Consider the following 15,607-nt stretch of genomic DNA (forward strand, 5'->3'; position numbering starts at 1 on the left):
CGATGACGATGGATTGCGGCTGCTCGAGCTTGTTAGCCGCACACAGCCAAGACACAGCTTCTCGGACAGCTCTCGGAAGCAAAAGACGCCGACCGCCGAGGGATGATGATGACTTTGTAGAGAACAAGGTGGGTAGAACAGGGGCCTTAGGGAACTGACCAATCAAAACTTACCCTGGACGACCTGATCTCAACAGACCGACACCGCAACAGTGGGTTGTCACTCCCCTGGCCATTCCCCATTGTCGCAGGCTAAGGTGAGTGTGTGCCTGAGCTTACCTGAATATGGCCCCAAAAGGCAAAAGGCCACCCTGACCATTGTTGTCTTGTCTTGTCATGGTTGTTAATCAACCACAACTTGCAACACCTTCTGTACCCTCATTCACCAAATCGCCTTGTCATAGCGAATCACTGCAATCTATTTTAGCACATAAGTCGTGTTGCTTTTCGCCGTCGCATATTGTCATCCCTTTCTGTATCATCTGTCGTCAGACTCCCTTGGACATGCGACCCTTTTAGTGTTAGTAAGACGACACAACCGACGTCAGTTAACGAGCCGGTGCTTTCTTTCAACACGCGAGCTCTCGTAGATCGACAGCCACGATTAGGAAGAGGCGAAACCCCATGTTGTCGATTACCGACATATGTTCCTGAATCATAGGTTCATCCACGACGATCCGACCTGTCCTTTATTCTTCGTCGCCATTCCTTGATCCCGATACTTCGGGCCACTTCATCCTCCCTTAGCTTACCTACCTACCTGGGAGTGGCATGCCATCAGCTCGATCATCATGGCTTCCTTGCCTTCCGCTACTCGTCCTGAAGACGATGGACCCTCCAACGCCTCTACTTCAACATCCAACGAACAGACTGTCAACCTGCAGGTCCTGTCACCGTCTGTTGGTGTGAATCGGCCACTGCTTTTTCCCAACCTGGCCGCAAATACTACGATCAAACAGCTCAAGGATAAAATTCGCCAGACTCTTCCCTTGCGACCCGCCGACGACCATCAACGATTGATCCATAGGGGACACGCACTTGTTCGCGAATCGGATACACTAGTCGATATTTTTGGCGCTGATGCGGTACGTGACTCCTGAGTAGTGATCAGTCTACGAGTTGCAACATGCTAACCAGACGGCTTGTCATGCCTACAGATTCGCACTTCCGAGCAGCAGACGATTCATCTTGTCCTTCGCGACATGAACGATAGCCCATCTTCAACTCCCAACGCGCCCTCTGCGCCACCGTCCCTCGCCGCTCCTGTTCCTGCACCTGCACCTGCGCGAGGTCCCAGTCCAACCGCTTCTGCACCGCCAACACATCCTCCACGTCCTCAACCTCAGCAGCCCCACGGCCAACCTTTTGGATATCAGATGCCACCAGGGCTGAACTGGCGGAACCCGATGCCCCCAACTTCCAACCCGTTTCCTCAACCACGCATGCCATCCCCTTCGCCTTCTCATACTCCCGAGCAAGCTGCCGCCTTTCAACACCAACATCAGAACATGACCCAGTGGCTGAACAGCATTCAACGAGAGGCCATGGCTAGAGCTCTCAACCAGAACCAACGAACGAGAGCTCAAATGGGGATGCGCGGCGTTGGCGACCCCAACAACCCTGGAAACACTGGCGGAAACAATAGTGGCCGAGCGAGCCCAGCTCCAGGCCATACCGTTTATCGTGAGCACATTGGGCCAAACGGGAACACCTATCAATTCGAGACTGTGATTCGGACTGTGGTACCTGGACAACAGGGCAACGGTGGTGCCAGCGGCTCAATGACTCCAGCTGATGTACAGAATCTTTTGCGAAATGCTGATATCAGTCAAGCTACATCGGCAATGGCCAGCGCAATGCAGCGAAGCGCTTCAAGCACTTCTCTTCACAACCGGTCTCAGCCCGGACTGACGGCGCCCATGTGGTCCATACCCCAATCCATGGCCGGCAGTGGTCGTGGAACCCCTGATTCATCCCTTAATCGACTCACTACCACTGCAGCTCCTGGAAGTTCCCAGGCGAGGCAAGGGCCTGAAGTGTATATTCTCTCGTCGCCTGAGGGACCTAGAGCCTTGTTATTGAACAATGCTAATTCTGAAACGTACATTACCCCACGGTTGCGAACTCAGACGAGTCTACCTCACCTTCGACAAGCCGCTGCTCTCAGTAGCGCGGCTCTCGATGCTCAAAGTCAGTTGCGGGCGAGACACCATCACCACCATCATCATCCTCATCACCACCACCACCATCATCCCCGCTCCCAGATCGCGCCGCAGCAGATACCTCAGATCCAGGCACAAGGGCGACCTCTGAACCTACAGCCACCTCAGCCTTTTCAGCAGCAAGCCCAGAACCTTGCGCCGCAGCAGCAACCTGCATACCCGGCTCAAGCTCAAGGCCAGAATCAGGCGCAGGAACCGGACCCTGCCGCGATTATGGCTCCCCTGATGCACCGGGGAAACCCACCCATGGCGGCGCTTCCGCCTCTCCTTATGCAGCTATGGCCGCAAATCTGGCTCTTGTTCCGGCTGGTTCTATTTGTCTGGTTCTTCACTTCCCCTAATGCAAGCTGGTCTAGATGGTTCACCATCATTGTAATCGCCGTGCTCATCTTCTTGCTTAGCACTGGAATATTTAATGGTGTTCCGGATCATGTTTGGCAGCCTTTAGGACGACACCTCGAAAATCTGATTCCTGCTGAGCCCAGACGTCGCCAGGGAATTGCCGGAGAAGACCAGCAGAATCAGCAGCCTCGACAAAATCCAGATCCTACTGAAATGGCACGACGACTTGTAGCTCAACACCAAGGCCCAGAGAGTTGGCTATTATCGCAAGTCAGACGCGTGGAGAGAGCTGGTCTCTTGTTTCTGGCCAGCATCGCACCGGGTGTTGCAGAAAGGCATATCGCCAATCTGGAAGCAGCTGCACGAGCAGAGAGAGAACGCCGAGAAGCTGAGGAGAGAGAGGCAGAAGATGCGGCGGCTGCAGCGGCAGCTCAAAACGAAGAGAGCCACGAGAACCAGGACCAAGCTGAGAATGTTGGCGAAGAGGCGACCACCAGTACTGGCACAGAGCACAACGGAGAAGTACAGGCGGAGCAAGGAGTTCAGGATGATAACCAGCGAAACGAGCCGGCCAGGGAACAGCTTATTCCCTTGTAGCGTTTTCCCTTAAGATTATAATTTAATTGGTTGAAATGTGTTAAAGCGAGATGCGGGATGAGTGGAAAAGTTTAGACCAGCGCTGCAATATATCAAGCGTTGGAATGAGGTGAAATTACTGGAGTTGGCGGTGTTTCTTTTCGTATGGAATCTGGCTTATTCCAGTTTTCTGCCTTCTTCTATCAGCGAAGACATTTACCACAGAATAAAGTTGAGCGCAGGCCTTTTGTTATTTGGTATCGATGATTTGATAGCTTTCATAAAGTGTCGCTGATACTGAGGGCGAGAGGGATCCGCTGCCCCTAGATTTGTTGCGGAATTTAACTGAGTGCATGGGAAAGAGGAAAACCCTCAGGCTAGTAGGTAGATAGCTGCGTGTCGACTACTTCACTTGTAAGTAATATTCATAAAGTTTTTAAAACAATGATTATAAAGCTTAGTTAAGGCAAAGAAACCTCGAGCTTGCATAACCCTTTCTCTAAAGACTGGATTCCGATTCCTCAGTCCAATGCCTGAGGATGGCTAGGGATGGTGTACCTCGAATGATGTCGTAGCTTGTTGCTGCCTCTGGCTTTTCTTATCTTATCAGCGACAGATGATATCAGTGTCGTGTGGCTCAGTTGTTTGACTTTGAAGCTTCTACTTTTATGCCCTTTACAAAACAACTTCACACCACCTCAGAAGCGTCCTCACTCTGTAAATCGAGCTGTATGCCCTTTTTCGTCTTTCTTTCTTCAAATCTTTTACTCAAAACCTCTAATTCTAGCTGAAGTTGCTGGGAGACGCCAGACTTGTCGCAACAATGAGTGGAGGATGGAATACCAGTTAGTTTCCTGCTCTGTACACGATCTTGACTGGTATACTGACTTGAAGCTCTATAGTTGAGTCCGATGCGGTATGGTTTAATTACGCTTGCGAACCGTTGAAATTAGAGGGCTAATTCGGAGCTGTCAGGGCGTCTTTACCTCCCTCATCGAGAATCTTGGCGTCAAAGACGTCCAATTCGAAGAACTCCTCACACTCGACCCATCCGAGCTTCTGTCCTTACAGCCCGTCTATGGTGTGATCTTCCTCTTCAAGTATCCGACTGATCAACCATATGCGACACCCGAAGGACCCCGCGACGGCTCGTTCGACAATGCCGCATCCGAGAACATCTTCTTCGCCGCCCAGACGATTCAGAATGCATGCGCCACACAAGCTCTTTTGAGTGTACTACTCAACAAGACGAATGATGTTGAAATAGGCGAGAAACTTGGCGAGTTCAGAGAGTTCACCATGGTGTTGCCGCCCGAGTTCCGAGGTGAAGCGCTGAGCAACTCTGACCTCATTCGTGAAGTGCACAACAGCTTTGCTCGTAGCAGTCCTTTTGCCGATGAGACAGACAAAACTGGCGCCGAGGCAGAGGATGCTTTCCATTTCATCGCTTACACACCTATCAACGGCACACTCTACGAGCTCGATGGTCTGCAACCTGCGCCTATCTCCCACGGTGCTTGCAGCTCTGAGGACTTTGCCACCAAGGTAGTCGATGTTCTCCAACGCCGTATTGCGCGATATGATACTACCGAGATTCGATTCAACCTCCTCGCCATGTGCCGAGATCTACGACAGCGTGCGCGCGACTTTGGGGATGAGGAACTGCTGGCAAGAGAAGAGCGCAAGCGAAGGGACTGGATGTTTGAGAATGCTCTGCGAAGACATAACTTTGTGGGCTTTGCGGGTGAGGTGATGAAGGGAGTAGTGCGCAGTAAGATCGCCGAGGGTGGTGACGCTGCTTGTGAGAAGTGGGTGAAGGAGAGCCTGGAGAGAAGGAAGAATGCGGAGCAGGCTATGAGGGGTCGAGCTGGAGGTGGTGACGGCGGTGGTGATGTTGATATGGGGGCTTGAAATGTTTAATGAAGGTCATGGTGAAGATAGAGATACCAGGTTCTATGACTGAATATTTAGGCAGACGTCCCATGATACCAGGTCTACAATTGATGGCTGATGCTTCTTTGTAGGCGAAATATAAGGAGAACGACATCTCCTGTTGTCTCATCACTCAGTCGGCTTCTAACTTGCACGGGTACGATATTCATGGCTCATACGTTACTATATCACATTTAACATCTCAGTATCTTGCCCCCCTTTCGGCAGTTTCCCCTCCATCCCCTTTCTCTGATATCGCCAATATCAGGCTGCACTACTATATACTGTTCTAAGGGCGATACTAGTCCTTTCTACTGTCATCGTCCAGAAGCAAACATTGTCCCACAATTCCAAAATGAGGTACCACCTCTCCGAAATTGATGGATACAGAGAATAGAAAGTGTCGTGCGGGAACGCTATCCGTCGTTCATTCAACGCTCCCATCGTTCATTGGAGGGTGACGTAGGCTGATCGTCTTTGCCGCTGGAAGCAGTCCTGGAGCTGCTGTGCTTACGGCGATCGACGTAGTCAAGATTTCTCATGGCATGACCAGATTCATCTGGTTGGTCATCATCATTCTCCTGGTTAGTGTTTCGACCGTGCCGGATGGCACGAATGAACCAAGGAGCACGGCCGGATCCCTTCCAGGTCCAGTACTCCTTGAGATCGTACTCGCGAGGCTCGACATAGCCACGGGTAGCGAAGACAACGAAGCCGACGAGACCGTTGAGAACTGCATAGACGAAAACGCCCCTAAAGGTCATTAGTGGAAATATCGAGGAGGGCATGGGGGGCTTACGCGATGAGACCATATGCTACACTGTAGCTGAAAGGTATGAATGTCATAACGACGAAAGAGGGCAAGACGTCGCCGATGTATCGCCAGTTGATCTGGGTGATTTGACGGATCATCATGCAGCCGACCTACACATCTTATTAGTTGTGATCCGATACCCACAGAAAGAACACAGCTTACCAGAATCAGAGTACAACCAGTCGCCCAAGGTGGCACAGAGGCAAAGATGGGCGCAAAGAACACCGCAGCGGTGAAGCATAGTCCAGTGGTCATGGCAGTCAAACCAGTTCTTCCGCCCTCGGCGATACCAGCACCACTCTCTATGAAAGCAGTAACAGGTGAACTGCCCAATAAAGCACCGATTGAAATGAAGAAAGCATCAGTGCAATACGCAAGAGTAGAGCGTGGAAAGTCACCGTCGCGAGGGTTCACAACACCACAGAAGCGAACCATAGAGTAGAGAGTAGCGGTAGCATCGATGATGTCGACGTAAAGGAAGGTGAAGAGAGCGAGGGAAAACTGAGATGCCGATCCACCAAAGGACCAGTCGAGCTGGTTAAGAGTTCTTTCGATCGGGTGCCACATGACGACTTGACTGAAGAATTCGAAACGGGAGTCTCCTTCGTCATTGTGAGGGAAATACGTGATGGGCGTGTTGCGACTGTGGGATGGTTAGGTAACGTTAGAGGTTAAAGGGGGAGAACATACGGCCATGACAGAACAGAAACGAGAGCGATGCCAAGGATGAGGGCGTATTTGACACGGAACGCCATGAGAAAAGCAGTGACAATACCACCACAAAAGACAGCAACCCAAAGCTATCTGAATAAGCATACGAGACTTAACGGAGACCAGCCAACTTACCTTGGGACTCGACATCTGTCCTTCCGTACACATGCCAGTTACTTCATCAAGCATTTCCTGGGGACAGCCTCCAAGCGCAAGAGGAGTAGCCTTTCCACCGCCGGTAATAGCACCAATACCGGCAGAGTACGAAAGACCGATTTCAGTGAGGAAGAAGCCGATACCAACGCCCGTGGCAGTCTTGATAGTGGAGGGGATAAGCTTAACGAGCCACTGGCGCATACCCGTGAGGGCGAGGAAGATGAAAATAAGGCCTTCGACGAAGACAGCTGTAAGAGCGAGACGGTAAGAGATGGGACCGCTTCCGTTGTATCCGACAACTTGAAAGGTGAAGTACGCGTTGAGGCCCATACCGGGACTATTGGGAATCAGCATCATATCATAGTGTGAGAAAACGGGGACTCACGCGAGGGCAACAGGGAGGTTGGTAAGGAAGCCGAACATGAAGCTTGCCAGGCCGGAGACTGCAGCTGTAGCAGTGACGATATCTCGTCGAATGTCTATTGCGCAGTCAGCATCTTCCCATAATGTTGGGAGTCGGTATTAGGTATCAGTTCACCTTCTTTGCAAGCAACATATGAATCAATCTTATCACACGCGTGTCTATCCGTCAAGTCACAGACACAAGTACCACCAGACTGAGCGAGCAGAGCAGCCTATCTATCGTCAGCCAGCTCCAGATTGAGAGGATCGAGCGTCCATACATTGACAGCGATGATGTACGCCATAGTCGCGAACGTAGTGATACCAGCGCGAACTTCTCGAAAGAAAGTCGCTCCAGCAATCTCTTGAGGCTAGAAAGTCATCAGCTTAGACCATAACCAGCACAGACAGAGAGAGTGCGTCTTACGTGACCAGTACCACTGAGGGTGAAGAAGTACCCAAAGGCCGAAGTGGTGACATAGTGGTCGACACGATCAAGAAAGTCACGACAACCGAAGTATCGAGAGCGACCAAGATGTTGAACAATGTCGAGATCCTCTTGGTTTGGAGGAGGCGTAGCGCCTTGCTGTGCTGGAGAGGTTGCCATCTTGAAGGCAATGTGCGTTGTGAAATGTTTGCTTTGATGATGAGAAGATGGAGTGGAGGAAAATTGAAGATAAAGGGAATGGGGGGGACTGATTAAGTGGGTGATTATGAGAAGAAGAAATGCAAGAGAGAGGAAGAGAGTGAGGTTGGTGGTGGCGTCGATCAACCCTGTGAAGAAGAGGAGGTGACACCAGAAGAAATGAGGAAAAGAGATTCAAGAAGCAGAATCGATTACATCAGAGAAAAGCAAACAGAGGTTCTTAGTTTCTGGCGTCAAGAGGAAGAAACGCCAGAGGAGAACTGCAACTGGCAGACACTGACAGCCGCCTCGCACTGCCAACAACCTCAACGTCAGTATCTACACCTCGAACCCGATAAGACCAGTTACCGAATTAATGGGTATGCATCACAAGACTCGAAGTTCGAGTCCAAGTTGCGAGTTGCGCAAGATGCACACGCACATGCACGCACACGTACAGACACAGCATAAGCCCAGAAAGAACAGAATAAAAAAGGAGAACAAGATTTATAAGGCTGTGGGTGATTTTGGGTCCTACTTGTATGCGTAGCTTTGTAAATGTCTGCCTTGATCAAAGGGGAGGGCATTGTTTCCACGGGCCGTCTGTGTAATATTCGTTACCTTGGCTCGAGGACTGGACCTGGTATTTGGGTCTTGGCTGTTTGTCCGAGCTTATTGTCAAGGTGATGTGTTTGAGGCGTTGTGATGAGTGAACATGCTGACGAACGGGCCTCATTATTGGTAAGTCTGGGATGAACAGTAATTAAGAAAAGAACTTGACTTATGAGGATGTATATTTATATTGAACTGATAATTAAAGTAAAGAACAGATACAATCCATCTCAATAGAAGCTATTGGATACTTGGACATGGTTAACAGTCCGAGTTGATTCACCTACCACACACATCTTACCCCTGAACGCGCCAGAAAAGGGCATTCTTCAATAAGATCATCACCCAAGGAGGATCCCGTTTCCACCACTGAGTTCCTGGAACCGACCCCTCAAGACACGGGTTCAGTGTCGTACAGACCAGGTGTTCGTCTCACCGTATGCAGCTCGCCGACGTTTGCGAAGCGAGAGGGCGTCTGGTGTGAATGGTGGCAAAAGACGTGGTTGGTTGATACAGATGTAAGACAATGCTCGGTATGTCTGTACCCGAAATGAACTGGTTCTTGCTGGTGTTCTATCGACATAAGATGAAGGTCGAGAATTACTAGGCGGAAGAGAGCTGAGTACACTCATGTGTGGATGTTGGATGATCACACTTGAACATGAAAAAATACAAGAAAAGACATGTTTTTCACCATATCATATCTTAAATTATTCTTTTCATTTTTAAAGCTAATACTCGTTAATGTTGCTAATTATTGGTTGATATCCAATGTACTGAAAGTTGCCCCTTTTCACTTACACAGAGAGTTGGCTGAAAGTCATGTGGTCTTTTCGTGAAACCAGTCGACATCCAGTATATCAACCATATACAGTCAGAGAATATGACCCTCTCAATCAGAGACGATAAGAATTGCCCACATGACTTGATGCTGACATTTCTACCAGGCTAGTGAGGCCCTCAATGACACCTTACTGCATATATCAACTCGTCTCAACTTCTGCTGTCACACATCCACCCCGAAATCCACAGTGATTAACTGCAGTATGAACATATATAGAGCTACTTTGGGCCAGTGAATCAGTGGCATGAGTAAACCTTTTGTTGATCATCCCAAGACTTGTTCTCTCATCTAATCATCGTCCTGTTTACCAAACGCGTATAAGTTGCCCTTCAAGGCCCTAGAATTACTCTTGACAACAATTGACCAAACGCTCACGCCACTGTTACCTCTCTAACAACTGGCACTTCTCCTCCGAACTGGTACCGACATTCTCGTTTGACACTCACAACCACCTGGTGCACCTGACACTGACACGCCGGTGCTCAGCAACTCTCAACCGCATACTTCACTTCATGCTTAACAACAGCTTTGACTCCCTCAATACGCTCTTTTTGACCTTATATTAGAGGCTGGCAACTCTCTTCAAGTCTTCGGCCCTTCGTTGACCTTTGCTCCTCAGCTCCTCACAACCTCCACCCCCACTCCTTCGAAAACACCCACATTCATCCTTACAACACCACCTCTTTCGCTATCAAGAATTAGAAAATAAAGGCATTCAGTTTTTGTTTCCGAACATCTTGAAGCTTATGCGGGCTTCGAGATACGCCCTATACTTCGTAAATCATTTCACATAGAATAGGTACATTCATTCATTCGACCTACCCACGACTCACTCCGATCTCAAAAACAACAGCCACAAATCACCAACCCTCAAAGGAAATCTCAACAGCAGATATACGATTATAGAGCACCAAACAAAATGTTCGATGTCATCTGGGTCGACCCCGACCGCGAGCTCGTCGGCGAGCATCGCGCCAAAAAGGAAATAAAGCGCGAAATGAAGAACAAGGAGAGAGAAAAGGAACAGGAGAACTCAATTCTCAGCCGCTCCATTTCCGTCACAAGCACTCGATCCTCTACAGAATCTCGTTTTGGTTTCCTTCGACCTCGAAATGGCAAACATGCAAAGGGCAAAGAGAAGATCCCATCAGGTCTTCTAACTCCTAGTCATCACTCCTCTCGCTCAAACTCGGGGAGCTATCATCGCTCAGCGCTTATGGCAAACTTGTCGAATGTTTCCCTCGGAGCAGAGCGAGCACACAGGGCGAACACTCCGGTTTCTACAGATGCGGCTTCCTCCCACGTTGTTAAGCGCAAGGAAGTTTCGCAGCCTCGACAATCCGACTTGGAAAACCCGGACTTGTGTTCAGAGGTGTACAACTGTTCTGAGCTAGAAGGCGATCATCCTCCTACACCAACGGGTTCAATGGGAGATAGGTAACTTGATCACTTACAGTGGAAGAGAACGCCACTGACCTTTTCGTAGAAGCTTCCCTGTCCCGATACTCCAGCCAGAGTCTCCCAACAGTCTCGTGTCAAGTCTCGAACTTCCGAAAGAACCGAAAGCTCCCATTGCGATCAACTTCCGACCCAACAATCCTGACTCATGGCGTCCACCCGAAGAATGGGAGTACATCGACCGACAAGAAGAAGAGGCCCAAATGCTTGAGAATCGGGAAGATATCGAGATGACTGCCGATGCAGAAGAGACATCTCAAGCCAACCCGCACACGAATTTTGAGAGCGTCAAGGATCAAGTCAAGGTTATGGCAGCATCGAGTCCCAGCATGATTCTTGCGCGTATCAAGGAGATCTGGACCGTCACTGACGAGAGGTTCCATGGAGAGTTGAACATTGAGCTGAAGCGATGGATGCTTTCTGTCCTGCACTTTCTGGATATCGAGGCAAGGGATGGTGCTGGTGTTGCTTGCGTTGTCGCGAATACGTCTGACAGTCTTGGGGTACTGGCCCTCTACGAGTCTGAAAGTGAGTTAATCAGGGACAACCAAAATAGTGCAGTACTAACAATATCAGTCACGGCTACATACCTTGCAGCTCTTCACTCAACAAGAGAAGTATACTCTCTGACGATAGCTTCGTTCCAAAACAAAGAACTTCCGAGCATCCACCCGGTATTGGTCCCGTACATGACCCCCTCGACACTTCCAATCGATCAGCACTCATTCACCATCGTATATTCGCTCTCGTTACCCGCTGTGTGCTCTTCACCTGAGATACCAGTGGTACTAAAGAACATCAGCAACCGTCTTCGAGTCGGTGGTTCCCTTCAGCTCACTCTTATCGACCCGTTGCCCTGCGCAGGAACTCTCGGTCATCGCATGCGAACATGGCTTCAAGAACATCTACTGATCAACCTTGAGCGACACTTCAAATGCACGAACCCCAGTAGACTGTTCCCAGAATGGATGGGTGATGCTGGTCTTCGTGGCCAAGGAAGTACCCTCACGACCTCGAAATTCTACGCTGTATCAGCTAGTATTCGGAGTCAAGCCGACGACAGCGATCCGTTCATAGACAGAGGCCCCTCCGAAAGAGAGGTGAAAGCAGAAGTTCGAAGCATCATCGGTCGTCTGCTTTGGATGGAAGTCTGGGGAAGTTTAGTCACCGGAGATAAATGGTGGTGGGAAGACGAAGGCTGCGTCAACGAGTGTCTCCAGCTGGGCACAGTTTGGGAATACCACATGATAGACGGCATCAAGCAAGGCCAAGAGGACATTCCAGAAGAGGTAGAAGACCTTGAGGACTTGGAGCACTAGAGATCCAGAAAAGACGAAAGATGTTGCTTGTTTGTGCTTTTGCGCTACAGTTTCTTCTCTTCATGCTTTAGAAAAGAAAAGAATCAGGGAGAAGGGCCTCTTTTAGAGGAAGATACCACATTATGGAAAGAAGACGGTTTTAAGGCAAGGATAGGTATATGCACGGATTTGTTCAGAGAGATAGAAGCAAGTTTTTTCTTTTGAGATTAGCCAGTAAGCAACTGTGACAGGACTCATATGTAAGGGGATTGTATAATTATACGAATGGTAGAACACTTCAAGATAGAATTCATGGTAGCCTCTATTTAATGCCATTTTCCTGAACTAGCATCACCCTAACTGTGCCCCGTAACGTTAGTCGTAAATCTTGGCCCGTTTACTCTGCGCTTCGTATTGATGAACCTTGTAACAATTCGACATTGATCATCGCGCTCTTGTGTTTGACCTTTTGCCTTTATACCCAACGATGTCACTAGGTTTGTTCCTAGGTTGCTTGAGCATCATTCTCACCTATGACTTGTTGGTCAGAATGACTAGGCATCTCAGATTCATCCACACTTTCAGATCTCTCTTCAATAGCCGATTCTCCATCATCAAATTCCCATAAGTAGCCGTATTCTGATGAGGTCTTCCAAACGGGTGTTGCGAGTTCTTCTTGCAAATCCAGTATACGACCCTCCACATCTTCTGTCGCTAATTCCCATTCCGCGTGCTGAATTCGCTTGTCGACGGCTCGATACCAAGAAACCAGATTCTCGCGCTCCCATCTTTTCTCCTTTTCGATCAATACGGTTAGATGTTCTCGGGCTACTGCCATGTCTTGCTTCTGCAGTGTGTCAAGGACTTGTTCAAGGTTTTGAATATCATTGTGTAGGGCTTGATCTCGAACGCCTTGATAAAGCTCGACGAAAGCCTCTTGCTCCGCGAGACTTGGCTTGCGAACTCCACCCAGGTACCATTCGTCCTTAGTATGAGAGATTCTGACAAAATCATCGACGGGTGTATGGCCAAATGAGTCTTCCTGATACGGATTGATGCCGGATAGGTCCAAGATGGAAAAAAACTGGAGTAATTCTGTTGAAGCGTATCTGGCTGCAAGATGTAACAAGTTTTGAGATCGGCAATTAAAAACAATGAGAGAGCAATCTGCATTTACCAAACCTCTTGTGAGTTCAAAGTTATTTAGACAAATTGATAGAAGGAAAGGTGTATTCCGTAGGTTGTTTCGTGCTTCAAGGTCAAATCCTGCCACGAGCAGCGTCTCAATGGATGCCTTGATGCCGTCATGAGTAGCGTTTGTATCCGTAGACATGGCCAGATAATGCAGTGACGTGTTGCTGTTGGCATCTCGATGCTTTACAGATGCGCCTGCCGCTAGCAAAAGGCTGATCAACTCGGGGTTAGCCTGTCTCGAAGCCAAATTCAATGCTGTCGTGTCCTCCTCATTGCACAAATCAACGTTACATTTGGACTTGAGCAGCAGTTTTACAGACTCCACGTTTTCTGTCACGACTGCGACCATGAGAAGAGTCAATCCATCGTACGATCGTTGGTTAACATCAGCTCCTGCTGAAATGAGAACTTCCATGGACCTGACTTGGTTCCTCCATGTTGCAAGAACAAGAGGAGAGTCGCCAGTGTCGTCAATCGTGTTGATAGCCCAAGGTTGCTCTTGTAGTGCTTCTTGCAGGTCCGCACATTGCAAGACCGCCTCGTGAACCTTGGTCGTTGTCATTTCAGATGGATCTCGAAAGAAACTGAGAACTTTCTGAACAATATAAGCCTCGTAATCGTTGAGTTCATTGTATCGTAGTGAGTTGGCGGCAGCAAGCGCGGCACGTCTATCCATTGTTCAGATAACCTTCGATAACGAACGTGATTAAAGACTAACCTGGGTAACCCAACCTCAGTCAAGATATTCTTCCATATATCCAGAACATCCTCTATGGAAGAGTAAAGTTTCGCATAAAGAGCATACTGTTTATGTTAGGGCACACAGACTGTTCCGTGGTGTTGTGCGGTTTGACCAACCTCTATAAGTCCCTGACCATTGATATCCGTGTCGTGAGGGTAAATGCCATACGCAGCCACTGATCTCCTAACTACTTGGCTTGAGCCTTTCTGGTTCGTCCACACCAAAGAGTCGGTTTCAATCAATCTAAAGGAGCGCAGGGCGCAACTCAACCCAGAGAGACTGCTGTAAGATGCACAAATTCTGAATGTCCTGATGAGAAACCATCTCGGAACTTGGTACTCCATCCTCAAGGCCGTTGATACTGCGCAGTGGCATCCTGAATCTGAACATTCTTTTCTAGACGAGCTCTTACAACGCACAAGCCAGGATCCAAGGAGTGAGTGCATCCAACCAGAGCTTTGATATTGACTCTCAGAGAAGTGACATCGGCACCGGCAAGTGGAATCAGATGGTGTTCTCTGAGTTGAGATCACAGGATTGAGCTGAACAGAGTCATTCGTCGGTTCCGGATTGCTGCCATGGCCATAGTTGATAACTACTGCGTCTGACTCTGGTGTATGATCATCTTTGAGCTGTTGATCTGATGCCGGACTCTCCATGACTTCTGGTAATTGTGGAACTTCTAGTGGTGGATGCGGCGAGCTTATATGCATCGTATACATGTTTACCATCATCTGTCTCATTTCTGCCTGAAATCTGCTCGCCAGTCAATACCGAGGATCATAGCTAGATTGTAGGTGTGGTACACTCACCGAATATCATTGGATACCCGCGACGAATTGAGAGCAAAGTGAAGAGTTTCTTTGGCTTGATTCATCCGTTGCTGAAGCTTCTTGATATCGCTTTTCTCTACAAACCACTTTCTCTTCCTTGTCTTGTTCGTTCTGTTCCCGTCCGTGCTAGTCTCACGAGAACATATTCTTAACAATGCCCCAAGCTCTACAGTGATCTCATTGAGGTTTCGCGCCGCAGTGTTGATAAGATCTTGTTCCAGTGCTATGGGAGCCATTCTGGAGACAGCTTGCGCCATAGATTTGATCATGTCCAGCTGAGAAGCGGATGTTAGTTCTAATACCTCAGCAAAAGTTGCCAGCGAGTTGGGGGACCAACCTCCTTCATCAGATAATCGAAGTCTTTCTGAATATCAGGGATTTCTCTAAACAAAGAGACGGCATGTTTCCCAGCTGCCAAAGCCTGTATCACGGCGATGGAGCTGGCTACAGCACCAAGGACCTCCATCGTGGGCGACAAATTGTGTTTGTTCGCGAGGACGACTTGGCTAGAATCGAATTTAACAGTTTTACAGCGAAAAAGAAGAACTCGGCGTGGAAGAGTCAAGGTAGTTTCAGCTTGGGGAAAAGGAAAGGGAGATCACGCTCTCAGAATGCCTCCTTGGTTGGGCGAGCCACCAACCACCAATCAAATGTTCGCGCTCACAGCCTCGAAGAGCGAATATAGCCAAGGCATACTGATACAGAAACAATGAGATCTGCCTGGTGGGCGGTGCTATAATTACCAAGCCTCAGACACAGCCGAAGCATTGAAAAACTATTGAATTGGAAAAATTCGTACTTCCTCGACAGACAAACTTGAATCTGTTCCTTCCAATTTTTTCTGGAC

At 48.9% G+C, this 15,607-nt stretch overlaps 5 protein-coding genes across 5 annotated transcripts; 3 read left to right on the top strand and 2 right to left on the bottom strand.

Moving 5' to 3' along the window:
* Positions 1-790: 790 nt before the first annotated feature.
* On the top strand, positions 791-3,160 carry BKA55DRAFT_509624 (uncharacterized protein; the record flags this gene model as incomplete). Its single annotated transcript, XM_046187537.1, has 2 exons — positions 791-1,084; positions 1,157-3,160. 2 exons carry the CDS (start codon positions 791-793, stop codon positions 3,158-3,160), a joined length of 2,298 nt encoding a protein of 765 aa, XP_046050267.1.
* Positions 3,161-3,962: 802 nt separating this feature from the next.
* On the top strand, positions 3,963-5,050 carry BKA55DRAFT_538871 (ubiquitin carboxyl-terminal hydrolase; the record flags this gene model as incomplete). Its single annotated transcript, XM_046190074.1, has 3 exons — positions 3,963-3,984; positions 4,042-4,055; positions 4,115-5,050. 3 exons carry the CDS (start codon positions 3,963-3,965, stop codon positions 5,048-5,050), a joined length of 972 nt encoding a protein of 323 aa, XP_046050268.1.
* A 452-nt stretch (positions 5,051-5,502) lies between these two features.
* Positions 5,503-7,761, bottom strand: BKA55DRAFT_510704 (permease family-domain-containing protein; the record flags this gene model as incomplete). The annotated part of the gene is made up of 9 exons (XM_046187634.1): positions 5,503-5,824; positions 5,871-5,995; positions 6,048-6,528; positions 6,576-6,685; positions 6,732-7,089; positions 7,138-7,231; positions 7,291-7,387; positions 7,436-7,525; positions 7,582-7,761. 9 exons carry the CDS (start codon positions 7,759-7,761, stop codon positions 5,503-5,505), a joined length of 1,857 nt encoding a protein of 618 aa, XP_046050269.1.
* Positions 7,762-10,154: 2,393 nt separating this feature from the next.
* Positions 10,155-12,012, top strand: BKA55DRAFT_509737 (uncharacterized protein; the record flags this gene model as incomplete). The annotated part of the gene is made up of 3 exons (XM_046187542.1): positions 10,155-10,672; positions 10,722-11,221; positions 11,330-12,012. 3 exons carry the CDS (start codon positions 10,155-10,157, stop codon positions 12,010-12,012), a joined length of 1,701 nt encoding a protein of 566 aa, XP_046050270.1.
* Positions 12,013-12,496: 484 nt separating this feature from the next.
* On the bottom strand, positions 12,497-15,226 carry BKA55DRAFT_538874 (uncharacterized protein; the record flags this gene model as incomplete). The annotated part of the gene is made up of 5 exons (XM_046190075.1): positions 12,497-13,853; positions 13,904-13,989; positions 14,044-14,683; positions 14,740-15,035; positions 15,098-15,226. 5 exons carry the CDS (start codon positions 15,224-15,226, stop codon positions 12,497-12,499), a joined length of 2,508 nt encoding a protein of 835 aa, XP_046050271.1.
* Positions 15,227-15,607: the final 381 nt, after the last annotated feature.

The sequence above is a fragment of the Fusarium redolens genome (assembly GCF_020744475.1).
Source record: "Fusarium redolens strain MPI-CAGE-AT-0023 chromosome Unknown BKA55scaffold_7, whole genome shotgun sequence".
Lineage (NCBI taxonomy): Eukaryota > Fungi > Ascomycota > Sordariomycetes > Hypocreales > Nectriaceae > Fusarium > Fusarium redolens.